Source organism: Amborella trichopoda, chromosome 13, assembly GCF_054954075.1.
Source record: "Amborella trichopoda isolate Santa Cruz 75 chromosome 13, AtrichopodaSantaCruz75HAP2 v2.0, whole genome shotgun sequence".
NCBI lineage: Eukaryota > Viridiplantae > Streptophyta > Magnoliopsida > Amborellales > Amborellaceae > Amborella > Amborella trichopoda.
The window spans coordinates 24,418,061-24,435,102 of NC_142348.1; the positions used below are offsets into that span (position 1 = coordinate 24,418,061).

Here is a 17,042-nt window from a genome sequence, read left to right on the forward strand (position 1 = left end):
CCTACAACATAAAGTTCTACCTTTCCCTTACCATCCAACAATCTATTTTTTATCAAGACAGCCACTTACCATTTGATCTTAGATCCAAGTATTTTATTTTTAATTTTTTTAATGCAATTTTTTTGAATTTATGAAATTTGGTATATATTATCTTCTCTTTGGGACGCACCTATAAAAAATAGTAACAATAATTTTTCGATAAAAACTAATGACTAAAAAACCTCTTGAATCTTTTAGGGGTATTTTGATTAGTTTATTTATTAAAAATATTTTTTTATATTTTTTTATTAGTGTTAGTTTAAGAGAGGAATGGACATCTAAAATTTGGTGTCAAAATAGTTTATAGAAAAAAATTAAAAATAAAATAGTGTAGACACATGATATTGTGATTGGGACAATCTTAGCCGTCCATTAAAAAATGAACGGTTGGATAAAGGGGAGGATAGAACTTCTATGTTGTAGTGGAACGTAAAAAGCTTTCCCAACTAACTGATCAACATCAATTCACTCACAACTCATGCCCACCTATCCCTGCACAACTCTTGCCCACCTATCCCTGTGCACCTCATGTTCTTGAGTTAAAAAATAAACACAAAAATCTTAATAATAATAGATATATATATACTTTCTCTACAGGGTGCCATAATGCTTTTACGAATACTAAAACTTAGGTTTATTGATGATTAGGTCATGCTAGTCAGCCTTTTTTTTTTTTTTTTTTTGGCTAACCGTGATACAACTTCATTGCTTGAATAAACCCTCTCTTCCCAATCGTCTGCTTCATCAGAGACTGCAATCATAGAAGAGAACTCATAAAAAGGCAACCCCAACTTTTAACGTTGCCAACTATATGAAATAGCGAGACAGCTGTGCAAAACCTAATGCAAGAGAGAGGGATTTTCGTTCGAACTGCCGGCCGGAACAAGTTGAACCACACTAGCCTCTACGCTGGTTTGATAACCAATCTAGTTTTAAGAACACTATAGCCGTTATTCAAGGGATCTCCAGTAAAGTGGATGCTCACTCTAGAAAGTAACTAGTCTTAGTGACGAGATTAACATGTTCTTCTTTATTATAGCCATTCAAGGCTCCGTGAAATATATTATTGGTGTAATACATTACTGCATAATGCATTACTTGTAAATGGATTGTTACTGTTTAGGTAATATTTAGATGCAACTTAAGAAATATATTGCTACTGTTTCGTTATGTTTGGAATAAATATGGGAAATGCATTACCAACATTTTACCAGCACTCCCTATAAATTATCATTTCTTTTTTTTTTGGTCATAAAATTCCATTCAAATACAGAATTAAAATCATTATCACATCATTCTAAAAAGATTTTCAAATAATATCATCACCATTCCAAAAAGATTTTCTAATAATAACTTGTACCATTCTAAAATTATAATAACATCATTTCCTACCTATTTTGTATGCCTTTGCTTGACTGTGGTTTCAATATGATAAGTCATTGGAATAATACGATTGGAAAAATATGATTTTACTGTGATAAACTTTATTTTTATTTATTTTTTATAGAAGTCTTTCAAATGTCCCTCCATATAATTTCAAATAAACAATAAATTTATGATATCAAATTCAAAATCTTTATAGTACAAGTTAGAAATAAGAAAAAATTTGATTAGGAAACTAGAAGGTTTGGTAATTGTAAAAAATTTTAAAATATCAGAGGAGACTCGAGAGATATCTTATTTCAATTGAGCTTGTACTAATTTCTTATGAAAATTATGTTGTGTAATTTCTCATTGATTACCAATTATTATTTTTATTATTCTTGTTTTTATTACATAGGTGGCCAAAAAATACACATGAAATGATAGATTATTTACTATTAATTTTTGAAATTATGGTGTAAATACAACTCACACCTCCTAAGTTTGGCCATAAGTCATCATATTTTTTCTTATTACCTCTAACTATGTTCTTTTGGGCCTACACTTTGCCTCTTTTGAGCCTTCCACTTGAACTAACTCGCACTTCATAACGGGTGTTGTACTGGGTTTGCGCTACACAAGGCCAGTCTGCTTAAGTCTACTCTTTCTCTCATCTTATCGCCTATTGGTGCCACACCTAAAGTTTTTTTTGATGTATCCATTACGAATTACCTGGCTGTTTGCTCAAAATATGCATCAACTTTTGCAATGATACAAACACATATGACCAAAACAGATTTTTTTTTATTATTATTATGTTTGTTATTTGGATTCTTGGGATTAGAGTTCTTGGGCACCAGTAGACACCCTGTTTATTTTAAATCCAAAACAACATTCTATCAAAGAACCTCTGTTTAATTGACTTCATTGTTAGAATGGAGAGAGAGAGAGAGTAATTACAAGAAAAGACGAATGGAATTGTGGTAGATAATACATTATATACATTATCCTTATACCTTACTCAGCAAAAAGGCACCTCCTTAGTCTCCTTTTCTTTCTCCCTTTTATTCACTCCTACTTTTTCACTCAAATTGTCCTCACATGAAGCTTCCTTAGGCACCAATATAGATTCTCAAGAGTATGGCTCTTAATGGAGACAGTTGCTCAATGGTAAGGCTCTTAATGGAGACAGTTGCTCAATGGTATGGTTCTTAATGGAGACAGTTGCTCAATGTGAGCAGGTATTGTCGTAGTGAACGGATAAAGGCAGTTTATTGAGACCACATAAACCCGGATGAAGTGGGCTGTGTGCTTGACTTTTAGAATTAGGATATGTGTCCTCGGGAAAGTGTGCTCCTTGCCTACTTCCCACGTCTAGCTGCTATTCCTTCTTTCATGGAGGCTGTGGTCTTCTAACTCAACATTTCATCCAAGTACCTCCTCTAACAATGGATATTGGCAAGAGCTGACTTGATGAAGCGTTAAGTCGCTGACGTGATGTTGCCTTTAGGTAGCATCAAATCATTGACTTGATATCTCATTTAGGTCAGTGTCACAGTATATGGACGAGAGTTTTCCATGTACACTCATAAGCTGTTTCCCATAGGCCTTGTAGAGTGTGCCATGGATGCAATCATGATAGTCACAAGATAGAATAGTTCATAAAATATTAGTGATCTATGAAAGACATGAGCCATATTGCGCATATGCTATTTTAGAGATAGGCTATATGTCTGAACCATGAGACATGTTAGACACTAACCACTTAAGGCATCGGCATAATGCGAACATTTTCTCATGGGCAATTGTGGCTACTCCAAGCCATAGTTGTTGGGATCTTCCAACCCAAGTCGTGATCCTGCTCCGGAATATTGCTCCGGTGCTCTGGGAAACGAATCTTAATGGGATCTCAATTTTTAAATTTTGGAATCTCGATCTCCATTATTAGGGAACCCAATCTCCAAAGTGATTATTTGTTTTATTTATAGCCAACTAGCATTGCAATTATGCTTTTAATATCTATGCATTGCTTACTGGCTATCAATAAAGAAATTCTATTTTAAGCTCAGGAGCAAGATCCCCTATAAAGTTGAGATTGAGATTCCAAAAGGCAGTATGGAGATCCCCAAAAGGTGGGATTGAGAGCCCAAAACTTTAGGGATCTCAATTCGTAACATATGCATTGTACGGGCAAGTTGCGATAACATTGGGAACATGCACATCGTATTTGCACATGTAGCATTTGCAATGCCATAATATGATGACTTTTTGTTACAGAAACTCATCTCTCATGACATATCTATAACATGTATATGAAACACAATTGGGCACCATCTTATTTCGTAGACAAATTGCAATTTGGGCCTATTTGAAAATTTCTCCCAACAATTTGGCCTCAAAGAATGTATGATTTGCGAATTTGAATTGATTACCAATTGCAATTAAACCCCAAATTGAATTTTTTGCAAAACCAACTTTTGTTTTGCAACAAAATTCAACTTGGTTCTTTCTCTCTCTCTCCCTCACTTTGTCACTCTCCACCCACCACCACCATCACCTTTGCTAGCACCACACTACCAACCCATCATCATATGCTCTCCGCCCACCACCAACATCACCATTGCCACCACCACACTACCACCCCATCATCATACCTCCACTACCACTGCCTACCTGCCACCACCATAACCACAACACCACCATCACTCCACCACCATCCATCTACCGCCACCACCAACACCACTGTCACTCCACTACCACCACTCCAATGCTTACCCGGGGACACCGCCACCACCACTACTACACACCCCAACACAACCACCACCACCATTGCATCTCCACCATCATCACTGCCACACTATACAGCTGCCATCACACCATCACTATCACCACCACCACTATCAAACCACATAAAAACTATTTGTCATTCCAATTTTAAAATTAAAGGATAAAAGAGGTCCCAAGCTGATCATTCCAGTCCCAAGCACATATAAAGGAAAGTGGTTGTGTTAGGTAAGGCAGCCAACATAAAACTTTGCTACACCTTTTCATAATAGCTGACTCTAAATAGTTGGAATAAGGCTTGGATGATGATGATGATGATGATGATGATGACGATGATAGAGCAAACAGATAATTGACCAAATTGACATTTGGTCAGTTACAAATTGAAAAATTCCATTTGACAAAATTTAATAAAGAAGCAGTCCCTTACAAATAATGTTTAGAGGAGTACAAAAACCACCTAAACACTAGCAACTATAGATCAAACTACCCAGTTGAATACCACAAATAGCATGATTTAAGAATTGTTGAAGTGGCCCTTGCATTTACAACTACCACATTACACATCACATCAATCCAAGGCCTTTAATTAGATTTTGAAAGCACTTGTGCCATAGTACCTCAGAGAAAAATTCCAAGCTTTATTCTTAGTCAACTACAGGTTTAAATAATCTATCCAACATTATAATGGTGATCGCAGGAGATCTAGATTATCGATATTTTCACCCATATTTTTGGATGACAAATTAAAATAACAATGAGCAGATCATTGGGTGGATCATTGAAAAGCCACTGGCCAAATCTGCCTCCTTCCATCATCATCATGATCATCATCGTCAAAGTCTTTTTCCAACCAATAGGGGTCGAGGCTACACGAATCCTGATACACCATTCTACTCTATTAAGTGTCATACCTTCTGTGGGGCTATAAATCCCAATATTTTTTCTCATTACTTCTAACCATATCCTTTTAGGCCTATCCCTTGCCCTTTTTGAGCCTTCCACTTTAACTAACTTGAACTTCCTAATAGGTGTTGTACTGGATCTGCACCACACATGACCAAACAACCTAAGTCTACTATATCTCATCTTATCGATTATTGGTGTCACACTTAAATTTTCTCAATGTATATATTTCGAATTCAATACCTTCTTGTCTTCCCACTCATCCATCTCAACATCTTCATCCCTACTACACTCATTCTATGGGTATATTGTTTTTGACCGCCCAACATTCCGCTCCATTGAGCAAAGCTGGTCTCACAATTGTCCTATAGAACTTACATATTTTTCTTTTAAATGTTTACTTTGTATTGAAGAACGAAAAAAGTACAAAATTGCAACCCAAGAGATCAGGAGCTATATACAACAAAAAATAAAGCTCCCCTAAAGGGACGGTGTATAAAGACCAGACGGGTAGAGAGAAGAGGGGTGATCCACTCGCAGCACGGAAGGACCAATGCTACAAAAAATCACTTAGTCCCCTAAATTTGTAGCTCCTTGTTTAGCGAAGGAGTCTGCCTGAGAGTTGCATTCACACCAAACATGTCGCCATGACACAATGAGACCCAAACATAGGCATGAGATTTCTTCAAAATTGAGCGCTAGGGACCAAGGGTACGCAGCAGTGCCAAAGGCCCAGCAATTACATTCTTTGAGTCACCTTCGATTACAAAGGTTGAAGACCAATTGCGATCGAAGAGTTTGAGGCCTTTTTGGAGGGCCTGGGCCTCATCCGAGTGGAAGGCAAAGTCACCAATAGGTTTAGAGAAGGAGGCAAGGATAGTGCCTTCATGGTTCCTGAACAGACCGCCTATTCTAGCTGGACCAGGGTTGCCTAGGGAGCAACCGTCAAAGTTAAGCTTGATGGATTCACGATCAGGTGCCTTCATGGTTACCGGAATTTACATATTCCATTGGAAATACAATTAATCATAAAAATCTGACATATTATTTAATTTCTTAGGATAAACAAGCAGTCATAATATGGCAATCTGCCATGAGATCATAATAGGTAACTAATTATTAATGAGGGGGAATGAACGATTATCTTCTATGCTTGCAGATGACTGATATGAAAAATGGAATCTAATGTGAAAGAAATGATACGCTCCTACCCATATCAACCAGCGTAGAGACTGGGCACCTTTGGCTAGAACACTGCTATCCAGTTCTTCCCATGATTCCTCCTCTACAACCTCCAAACTTGGCTTTAAAAACTTCAAGCATCTCCATGCTGTAAAATCACTTCTGTGACTGCCTCTGCAATTCTCACAGTAAGGTTTACTAAGTTAATTGAATGAGCTACAACCTACCATTAGAAATTAAGAAAATGAAAGAAAGTGAAACAATCAGCACCACCAAGATGTCTGTGAATGTTTTGCAGATAAATATGTGATATTTCAATCTCAGAAACTGGATTCAAGAATGTCATTTGTCAAGGCCCATAACAGCCTTCCATACTTGACAGTTACCAACAGTTTCATATCGGACCTTAAAGGATTTTGCTACTCATGAATTGAAACCTGGAGCAACGATAATAGTAACATAACAAAGAATTTTTGAAGAGTACATACCCACAACGCAATATCTCCAATCTATGGCACTGGAACAGAAGGTGTGAAACAGCATCTGCAGTTATTTTGTCACATTGACTGCACAAATGAAAAAGAAAAAACTAAAGTAAACAACCCAAGTCAAAGGTGACTCTGGAACTCTGCCCTAATAAACTGAAAGCTGTAATCCAATTGTAATAAATTTGGCATTAGAAAATCAAAGAATAATAATAGTTCATGGTAATTTCCAAAAGCAAAATCAACATACAACCATTTAACAAATACATGAGATATTGTTCCCAGACCAGTCTTCTTTTGCACCATTTTGTTTACAACTCCAGCCTCACTTCTAGGAGGGACTGGAAATGATTAACATGTTATATTGAGATGGCAAATGCATAACTGAAGGTCATCAAGATTTAGGATGGGTGCCAAAGAGAAGGTTTTTGGCACCCATCTATGGGAAATTGGACTGTTGTGGCTTCCTTTAACAATATATGCACCAAGAAATCTAGGAATCACAGAGAAGATGTTAGATTGGTTTACCAGAAGGAGACAGATTCCCCCTTGGAACATGGGATAAGATTTTGCAGCCATTAATCTTTCGCAGGCAAACATAATCTGCAACCTAGCATAAAATACTTTTGAGTTTGTAGGAGGAATGAGCTGGTTGGCTTGTCTTTTGGGTCTTGCGGCCTTTTAAGGCCTTACCACTTGTATTATTACCCCATGTTGGTTGGAAACTGTGGGCAAGTCCCAACGCAGCAGAAACACAAAAAGATTAAAAAAAAAATGAGAATCAGATAAAATTACATTCCTTTGGAAGTCCAATCGCCCTTTTGTGGACCTCCTCTTACTTTTTGCTCGTGTGGCTACTCCTTTTTAAGGGTCGAGAGTTTGATGCTCGCAACCTCCGGTCAACCTCCTTGATTACAATAACCAACTGGGTTACCTCACAAAGCAAGTCACGGCCCTCAACGGAGATGGCCCGAGAGTTCTTGCAAAATTGTATGGTTAAATTTCTTTTTCCCTATAGAGAAAACTGGGAAAAAGATGGTTTGATGGGGCGGTAGAAAGAGGGACCTAGAGACGGGTGTACCACTTTGGCTGGTAAGTGATCTCTATAAAAAAGAATCTCCTCTCTTTCTAAACTCTCTAATATAGAGACGCCCCCTTTCAAGATTCCCTACTCTGGATAGTTATCTTTTCAACCTAGAAATCCATCCAAATCCAAGATCTAGATTCATATTTTCAATTCAAACAAGATTCTCTCAAAATATGCTATCCAAAAAATAACTATCCTAATCTTATAGGATTCCTTTTTCAGAGGAAGATGCCGCACATAAAATTAGAATTAGGTGGGCAAAGTGGAGATATGTAACCGGAGTTTTATGTGATCACCGCATAGTTCTATAGAACAGTTGTGATACTAGCTTTGCTTTATGGGACAAAATGTTTGGCGGTCAAGAAACAACATATCCATAGGATGAATGTAGCTGAGATGAGGATGTTGAGATGGATAATTGGCAAGACAGGAAGGGATAGAATTCAAGATAAATACATTAGGGAGAACCTAAATGGGCTGGCTAGTGTGGCACTGACCAAGTACAATACCTGTTAAGAGGTGTGAGCTAGCTCATGTGGAAGGACTAAAAAGGGCAAGAGGTAGTCCGAAAATAACGTGGTTGGAAGTAATCCAAAAAGATATGGGGATTTATGGCCTCACTGAGTGTATGGCCTTTAATAGAGCAGACTCGCGGACATGATTCGTGCAGCTGACCCCAATTAATTAGGAAAAGGCTATGATGATGACGATTAGGGAGAACTTACGTGTGGCTCCAACAGGCGACAAGATGAAAGAGAGAGTAGACTTTGTGGGCTAGCCATGTACAGCATAGACCCAGCACAACACCTGTTAGGAGGTGCAAGTTGGTTCAAGTGGAAGGCTAAAACACGACAAGGGGTAGGTCTAAAAGGGCATGGTTGGAAGTAGTGAGAAAAGATATGGGGACTTATGGCCTCATTAAGGGTATGATCCTTGATAGAACAGAATAGCAAACCAAGATTCGTATAGCCAACCTCAAATAGTCGGGAAAAGGTTCTGATGATAATTTATGGACCATAAATCTTTTTCTCTCTCACTTGGTGCACTCATTCTTTTCTTTCACTGTGATTTCCTACCTTCGTTAAATGGAGCTCCCCCCTTTTAACCTCTTATCATGTGGGCCATGTTTTCCCCTCTACTTTATGTAATAAATTACTTCTTTGTCTTTATTCTCATGTGGTTTAATAGCTTTAATGGTCTTCCATCTATTAAAGAAGAGCATGCTCACTACCTTCTTTTGATGTGGCATTTCCTCTTTAATATTTGTTATTTTATTACTCATCTTTTTCTCTCCCTTACCCAAGTGGGGTGAAAGCTTTTTATAATTCTTTAATTATGGGGGCATTAAGAAAGGGGCTATTTTACTCTCTCCCTCTCTCTCAACAATATGAGAAAAACTCTCTCTTTTGTTTCTGGACATTGTCTCGTTTACCTCTCTTGTTGGAAATATACAACAAGCACAAGATGCAGAGAAGAACGGATAGGAGAGACAGACTATGGCATTGGGCTTGACGGAATTTCTCTCTCTCTAATGTTCCATCTCCATTGAGTATGTAACTTTTGATATTTAAAGAGAGAATGAGCAATTAGAGAAAATCAAGAGAGATAAGGAAAAAATACACATACTTGGTACTCTATTTTGTGTGGGAATGTTCAAGACCTTTCTTATATCATCCATTGATCAATACACATTTAATTGGATCATTTCTTGTATCATCCATTGATCGATCAAAGTAAATTTATTCCTGCATTTCATGCCCAATCGATGTCTTACGGGTGAAATTACTGATTAGAGATCATAAAAAAGATCATAAACATAAAGTCAAATAATTCCGTAAGAAAAATAAAAATTTTAAATATAAAAAATCCAAAAACAAAAAGAAAGACCTAAGAATAAGTTGAAATTACAAAGAAAAGGGTCATTATAACACTACAGCGTAAGCCCGACGGCCATATTGAATCTAGGACAATCCAATTACATTTTGTACTTGAATTTTAATTTTTTTTCTACGAATCCAAATCACTTGAAATTATGAGCGTCTATTCTTTAAAAATAGAAGAATCAAATAAAACCATCAAAAAAGCAATTCGCAAAAAATAAATTGACCAATATCCCCAAAAACCTTCAAGGGTATTTTGATCAATTTATATTTTGCTAATTATTTTTTAATATTATTATTATGTGCACCTTGCAGAAAAGAATGCACACCTCAAATTTTATGTGATTTGGATTTGTAGAAAAATATTAAAATTATATTATAAAATGAGGTTGTGATCGTCAGATCGGCCCAGATTCAATATGGGTCGTTGAGCTAACACTATAGTTGTTAGCTAGTGGGCTAACCTTATTTATATATATATATATTGTACGGGGCCTTGAGTGTGCAACTCAGAGACTCAAAAATATTATACTAGTCGGAACCGTTGCGCTTCGAAATTTTACCGAGACGGGGCATTTAACACTCCAAAGAAAACAAGCTCACTCATGCCTCCAAATCCCCTAATTTTGATTTCAGCGACTCCTTACTAAATATCGAGGTCAATTGACCACTGTAGGGCCCAATTATATGGGAGTTTTGTTCCACCATGGTGAATAGCCACTAAGTGGTGAATGGTCACCGTGGTGAGGTCCTACCTATGGGGTGAGAACCCCAAATAACAAATAGGGAAGACATGCTAAAGTAGCACAATCAAGTCTCCAATTCTTAACCTAGTCACCGGATCTATGAAGGCACTCAAGGTCACTTGGTGACGGGCAATTATCGACGGTATAACAAGAGGCAGGGAATATCGTATGCACCTCAATATGAGTAATAACGGCACGTGTGACTCATGTCACACTATGAGTCGAACTACATGATGTAAATGATAAATAATACAAGATACTATATCAGATTTCACCAAACATGTCTCAATTCAGTCACATTCGTGTGTCTTGTCGCAAGCAATGCATCAAGTGGGATGCTAATTGGAGCGTGTTGATGCACAACAAAGAGTCTATTACCACCCTACGCAGGGGAATTTATGTCAAGAAAACCTCTTTCTTCTCAATGACATTTCACACAAGATAATTTTTTATCTCCAAGTGCTTTCACTTATTGTGATACTTTGGATTCTTTCTAGAAGCTAGTGTCGTCGAGTTGTTACAACACACGGCAACAGGCTCTCTAGCACTTGATCCGACCCCTAACATTGCAAGAACCTCCTAGGCCATCAGCCCTCCTGCAAATGCTACACAATAAGCAATGTCCTTCGCCTCTAAGGAAATCAATAGCAAACACGTCTGCTTCTTATTATACCGGAAAAGCGCTCCCACTCCAAGCGTAAGAAAATATCCTAGAGCGACCATAGCCATGGAACTAATCTCTTGGGACATTGTGGCAATCCAATTGGCTACAACAAAGAATTGCAGTGCTTTCCTGATATAGACCTGATTCATCCTCATTAATGGAGATACATGTCAAGCATTCCCCTTCAATCTCAAAATGTCTATGGGGAACTCTATCACTTGCACCCCTTTGATGCTTGAGAATGAATGGTGGTTCATTCCCGCTATTCTTGACGACTATAGGAATACTCACACTATAGCCCTTTAGTAGAGGAATCGCTTCACCATTCCCTATTTAAGATCCCACCGACCTCTCAGTGCTTAAGTACTTCGACAAAATGAAGTTCACATCATGAGATTCCACCCATTTCAAAATCATAGATTAGGATATACCTTTGAAGTAACATATCATATGAAAGGACATTCCATGGACCTTTAATCTAGATTACTAGTCATATGGGATGTGATAGACCAAGTTTTCTACTGGTCCACAACTCATAGGAGGTTTTAGGCACAGGTTTTGAAGGAATTCTAGTAAAAATGTACATAACAGTCAACAAAGCATCTCCCAAACAAAAGGTCAATACGATATGTGTTTCTGCCATCATGGAACTCCCTTGTAAATTAGGGAAAAATTCCTTCCTTTGCGATACCATTTTGATGCTGAGCATAGGATATCGTTTCTTGCGGAACCTATCCCTTGATCCGCATTGGACTTACCAAACAGTTAAGGGTGTACTTGTATCCCCCATCACTTCTAAGAACTTTACTTATTTTCCTTGACTGAATCTCAAACCCCCAACGTAAATCACTTGAAGCAATCAACCAAGGAAAGAGAAAACAGCCAATCTATCAAGGTGGGGTGCCCCTGGGAGGCCTTGGCGCCACCCCAAGCAGATTGGACGTCGCCTAAGCGGGCTCCCAATGCCTAGACCAGGCGTCCGCCTAGGTTTTGCCCTTGCCCAACGGTAGAAAATGTCGAGCATTTCCACAAAAATTCCTCCTTAATAAGGGAAGAAAAGAGGCTTAGGTGTGTTTCCAACCTCCCTTAAGTAATTTTTTTCTTTTGAATATTACCTTAAAATAATTTTAAAGGCATTGAAACCCAAAAAAATTAGAAAAACAACCATAAATTTTGGATTTTTTTTTATCAAAGAATTTTTCCAAGTTTGAATCATCTCAAACTTTGTCTCTTTTATATGAAGCATTGTGGAACACAAAAAAGTAATAAGGGTTATTTTAAAGTGATTTAAAGGTTCATACTCATCCAAAACATTGCAGATCGAAGATCGCACAAGGTTCGTTCTTATCTCTGCATTTGATATTTCTTAATTTCTCCAAAAGTCTACAACAGGTTCTAATTGGAGTGGAGATTCAGAATGGAAATATGGTTTTTGCTCGGGACAAAATGACAACAAAATCCATTGCAATTTTTGTTGTAATTAATTTAAATAACACTTCATTAGTACTAAGGGGGATATTGCCCCATGTAAGGAGGTCCTAAGAGAAGTTAGGAAGGAGATTCTTAAGAATATGGATGCCGAAAAAGGGAAGAAGGAAGCAAAAGAGGAGAGTATCGTAGAGTTGAGGGATGGGGTGAATATCTATGGTGACAATGGGAGTGATGATAATGATGACGGAGGGGAAATAAAAGTGGGTTCCTCTCAAAGTTCAATGAGAGGCTTGTAGATGAAGAAGCCTTGTATGAAGGAGCCAATGGATGCCTTTGCCCCCCAATCCCAACGATGCAGTTGAGAAATAGAAAAAGCAAGTTACGATCAAAAATAGGTTCAAGACAGAAGTTTACTATATTCATCGGTTGTTTATCAGATAGGTATTGCCCTTAATGCATCTCACTTAAGTAGCTTTTATAGCAAATTGGAAGCAATTTTGGACCAGGGTTGAAGGGCCCAATCCTTATAAGCTTAAGAAGCCATTGCTTCATAGGCAAGGTTTAGAAAAACACTGGGCGGTCCCTAGGCGCCCCGCAGGAGGGGGGGGGGGTTGTCTCGAGTGCCCAGCACCCAAGCGAGCTACCCAGAACCTCAGGTGCCCAGAGGTTTGAAACATGCACATATATGCATATATGTGCTTTCTAAACGCACATATATGCCTATGCGTATCTAACCACCTTTTTTATGCAAATTTGTGTGTGAATGTTGACACTTTCAAATCACTAAAACTTTTGCTTAAAAAATTAAAAAAGTGAAAAAAAGAAGAAGAAACAAAACAAGTACATGATGTACTAGTCCTTTAGTGTCCATGCAGCATACTCAGTAGTCCATATTTCAAACAATCATGCTTATGGACTCCAAGTGTCCAATGAGACCAAATACCAATACAAAATGATGCTGTAAAAAAAATGGCATGCAAATGAAAAGAAAGAGATCTCTAATTATTCAATATTTTCGATGTTTTATGCTCAATTTTTCGATTGTCTAACCAGCTCAGAATTACCCCAAAGATCTTTGTAAGAACTTCATTTGGGCCTTAAAATTTATTGCAATAATATATTTCAAAATTTTGCATTCCCAAAACATAGAAATATCCAACAAAATCCAAAAACAATCGCATTTCCAAAAAAGTCACATTAAGATATGGTACGGCTCAATGTTCCAAAAAGCGAACCACCCAGCGCCTAGGCGGATCTGGGAGACTGGGCACATCACCCAGGCCTAGGTGCCCAAAAAAAGCGGTGGTCCTTGGGCGCCCAGGAAACCGCCAAGGCGGCCGCTTAGGCCCTAGACTTGGGCGGAGCCCACGTCCAGCGCCCCACCCAGAGGCGGAAATTGCTTTCGGTGGGGGTATTTTTTGTCCATTTTTTTTTATGGGTTTTAGGTCCATTTGAAACCTAAAACATTGGAGCTCATTTAAGAGAGAGAAAGCCCCCAAAAAACTAGTTTTTCGTGATTTCTTTGAGATCAAAGGGTTCCTCAAAGTTATGAGAAATTGATCAAAACATCACCCATTGATATTAGACTTAATTTTTGATGTTTTATAAATCTATTGGGGGGTTTTTTAGAAGATTTTGAGTCCTTAGAAGCATCTTTGAGGTGGAAGTTTGAAGATTGAGCAATCAAACTCAAAGTGATTTTTTTTTTATTGCTTGTATAAATTGCATTATTTTGAGATGTCTTCTTCGGGATCTCATAGGAGTGGCGATCCCGGTTGGGAATATGGCTACAACCTAGATCCTAATGATAAAAATTGTATAAGATGCAATTTTTTTGAGAAGGATACAAAAGGGGGCATAAACTGGTTCAAGAAACATCTTGCTAGTATCAGGGGGGATGTTGCCCCATGTAAAAAGACTGCTGATGTTGTTAAAGAAGAAATAACCAATTTTTTTAATATGGTAAAAATGAAAAAAGATGAGAGATTTGCCTCCATAGCAGAGATTAGGTCTGGGGCTTGGGTCAATTATGATGATGATGATGATAGTGATGAGGATGGGATTGGGGAGGAATGTCAAGAGGTAGAAGTTGAACAATCATTTAGTGGAAAGGGAAAGGGAGTCGTAATTTTTTCTGGTTCTGGTTCTGGGAGTAAGAAGCCTCAGGTTATGGGCCCTATGGATAGTTTTTAGCGTTGGTCTGACCTTGAGGTTGCAGGAGAGAAAACAAAGAAGCAAACCACCATTGAAAATAGAATGACAAAGGAAGAGTGAGAGAGAGCTACTTATTATCTTGCTACATGATTTTATGAGGCGAGCATTGCTTTCAATACCGCTCGCTTAAGCAACTTCTATGCCGCGGTAGAGACAATTGGCCAATTTGGGCCTGGGATGAAACCCCCAACCCCAGCTTTCAAAGCCTCTTTTGAAAAAGGCGGTGAGTGTCACGAAGGAAGCTGTAGAAGTTAAGAAAGATGCATGGGCTCAATATGGGGTATCTATTATGACTGATGCTTGGAGTGATAAGAAGAGAAGAAGTCAGATGAATTTGCTTATGAATTGTCCTTTAGGGACTGTTTTTTTGAGGTCTATTGATGCCTCTGATCATATCCATGATGCTCATTACATATTCCAAGTTTTAGAGAAGGGAATGAAGGAGGTTGGGGAGCATCATGTTGTACAGGTTGTCAAGACAATGTTGCTCCTAATGTTGTTGCAGCTAATTTGTTACGCATAGCTTATCCTAAAATCTTTTAGACAATATGTGCAGCACATTATATAGACCTCATGCTTGAGGCTCTTAGCGGTTTAACCGAGATATCAAGTGCAGTGAAGAAGGAAAAGTCAATTACAAATTTCATTTATGGCCACCATCCCACTCTCAGCATGATGCGTAGATTTACATGGAAGAAAGAGATTGTGAAGCCTGGGGTCACAAGATTTGCGACCTGGTACTTATGCCAAGATAACATACATTCGAGGAGAGTGCAGTTAAGGCAAATGTTTACCTCGGATGACTGGAGAGCATGCAAGTGGTCCAAGGATCAAGTTGGGAAAAAGGTGACAGATATTATCCTTTCTAAGGCTTTTTGGCTAGAGGTGAAGGGCCGCTCTTAAGGTATTTTTTCCTCTTGTCAAAGTCCTTCGCATGGTTGATAGTGACAAGCCTTATATGGGCTATATATATGAGGCCATGGAGAAATGCAAGAAAGAGAGCTCAAAATTTTGATGATGATGAGAACTGTTATAACCCTGTTTGGGAGATTATTGATGAGAAATGAGATACACAGCTACATCGGCCATTGCATGCAGCTGGTTATTATTTGAACCCAGCTTTGTTTTATGTTTACAAAGATATACACACAAATGATACAATTATGATTGGATTTAATAAGTCTGTAAATGTGCTAGTCCTTGATCCTGATATCCAAGATATTATATGCGCTAATGAGCTGATAAATTACACGTGCTCATTAAAGTCTTTTGGGAGTCCAATGGCAATGAGGTAAAGGGCCAAAATTGATCCAAGTAGTAATAATATTCTTAAGCTCATCAAGTTCACGTAATCAAGTTTCATTTTTATAATTCTATTATTTATTTATGATTTTATTCTATATCTTTGCAGCCAATTGGTGGAGCCAACATGGGTGTAGTTCTCCAAATTTACAAAAGTTGATCATTCAGATCTTGAACCTAACCACTTCCTCATCCAGTTGTCAGCGCAATTGGAGTGCTTTTGAAGGGGTAAGGTCGTAAAGGTAATTTGTATAATTGTATTAATAATACATGAACCATAGACTTTAATTAGTTTCATTTGATTTTGCTAGATTCATACAAAGAGAAGGAACAAGCTTGAATCAAAGAGGTTTAATGACCTAGTCTATGTCAAGTGTAATCGATTTTTGAAGGACATGTTTGATAAGAGAGACCCCATTAGATCAAAAAATACGGACAACGCTATGGAGCGGTTAGTTGATGATGATGAGTCGAGGGGTATGAAGAATTGACATGGGACATGGTTATAAATGCTTCAGGGACATCAGCTGACCTTCTTAGGGCCACTAAATCTTCTGCACAGAGAACGAGGGTGGAGGAAGAAAAGGCAGATTCAGAAGAGACAGATGAGAACGACCAATATGTCGACGAGGATGACAATTCCGATGAATATGATACCAATGCAGCTGACCCTAATTTTTCTGATGATGAATGATGAATGTTGAATAATTATTAAACTTTGAACTTTGATTGAACTATGAATGGTAAATTTTAACTTTTAATTGGATATGGATTATGGACCGACTTATGGTTACTTATGGAGTGTGTGCTAATGTGTACTATACTTTGAATTCTGATGTGCCCCAAATACCTAATTCTAATATTTTATACAATATATAACTGTAGAATCCTTTTTGGATTCAACTGGGCTGCCCAGATTCTAGGCGCTTGCCTAGCCACTGGATGGCCTGGACCTCCCAG

General features: G+C 38.0%; 1 protein-coding gene across 1 annotated transcript in view; it reads right to left on the bottom strand.

Moving 5' to 3' along the window:
* The window catches only part of LOC148779123 (uncharacterized), a 58,374-nt gene that overhangs the window by 5,288 nt on the left and 36,044 nt on the right, over window positions 1-17,042 (bottom strand). Inside the window, exons 7-8 of the mRNA XM_088856596.1 lie at window positions 6,762-6,839; window positions 6,303-6,447 (exon numbers count right to left, since the gene is read on the bottom strand). Of these exons, the coding sequence (XP_088712722.1) occupies window positions 6,303-6,447; window positions 6,762-6,839 (223 nt within the window). The remainder of the gene's footprint in view (window positions 1-6,302; window positions 6,448-6,761; window positions 6,840-17,042) is intronic.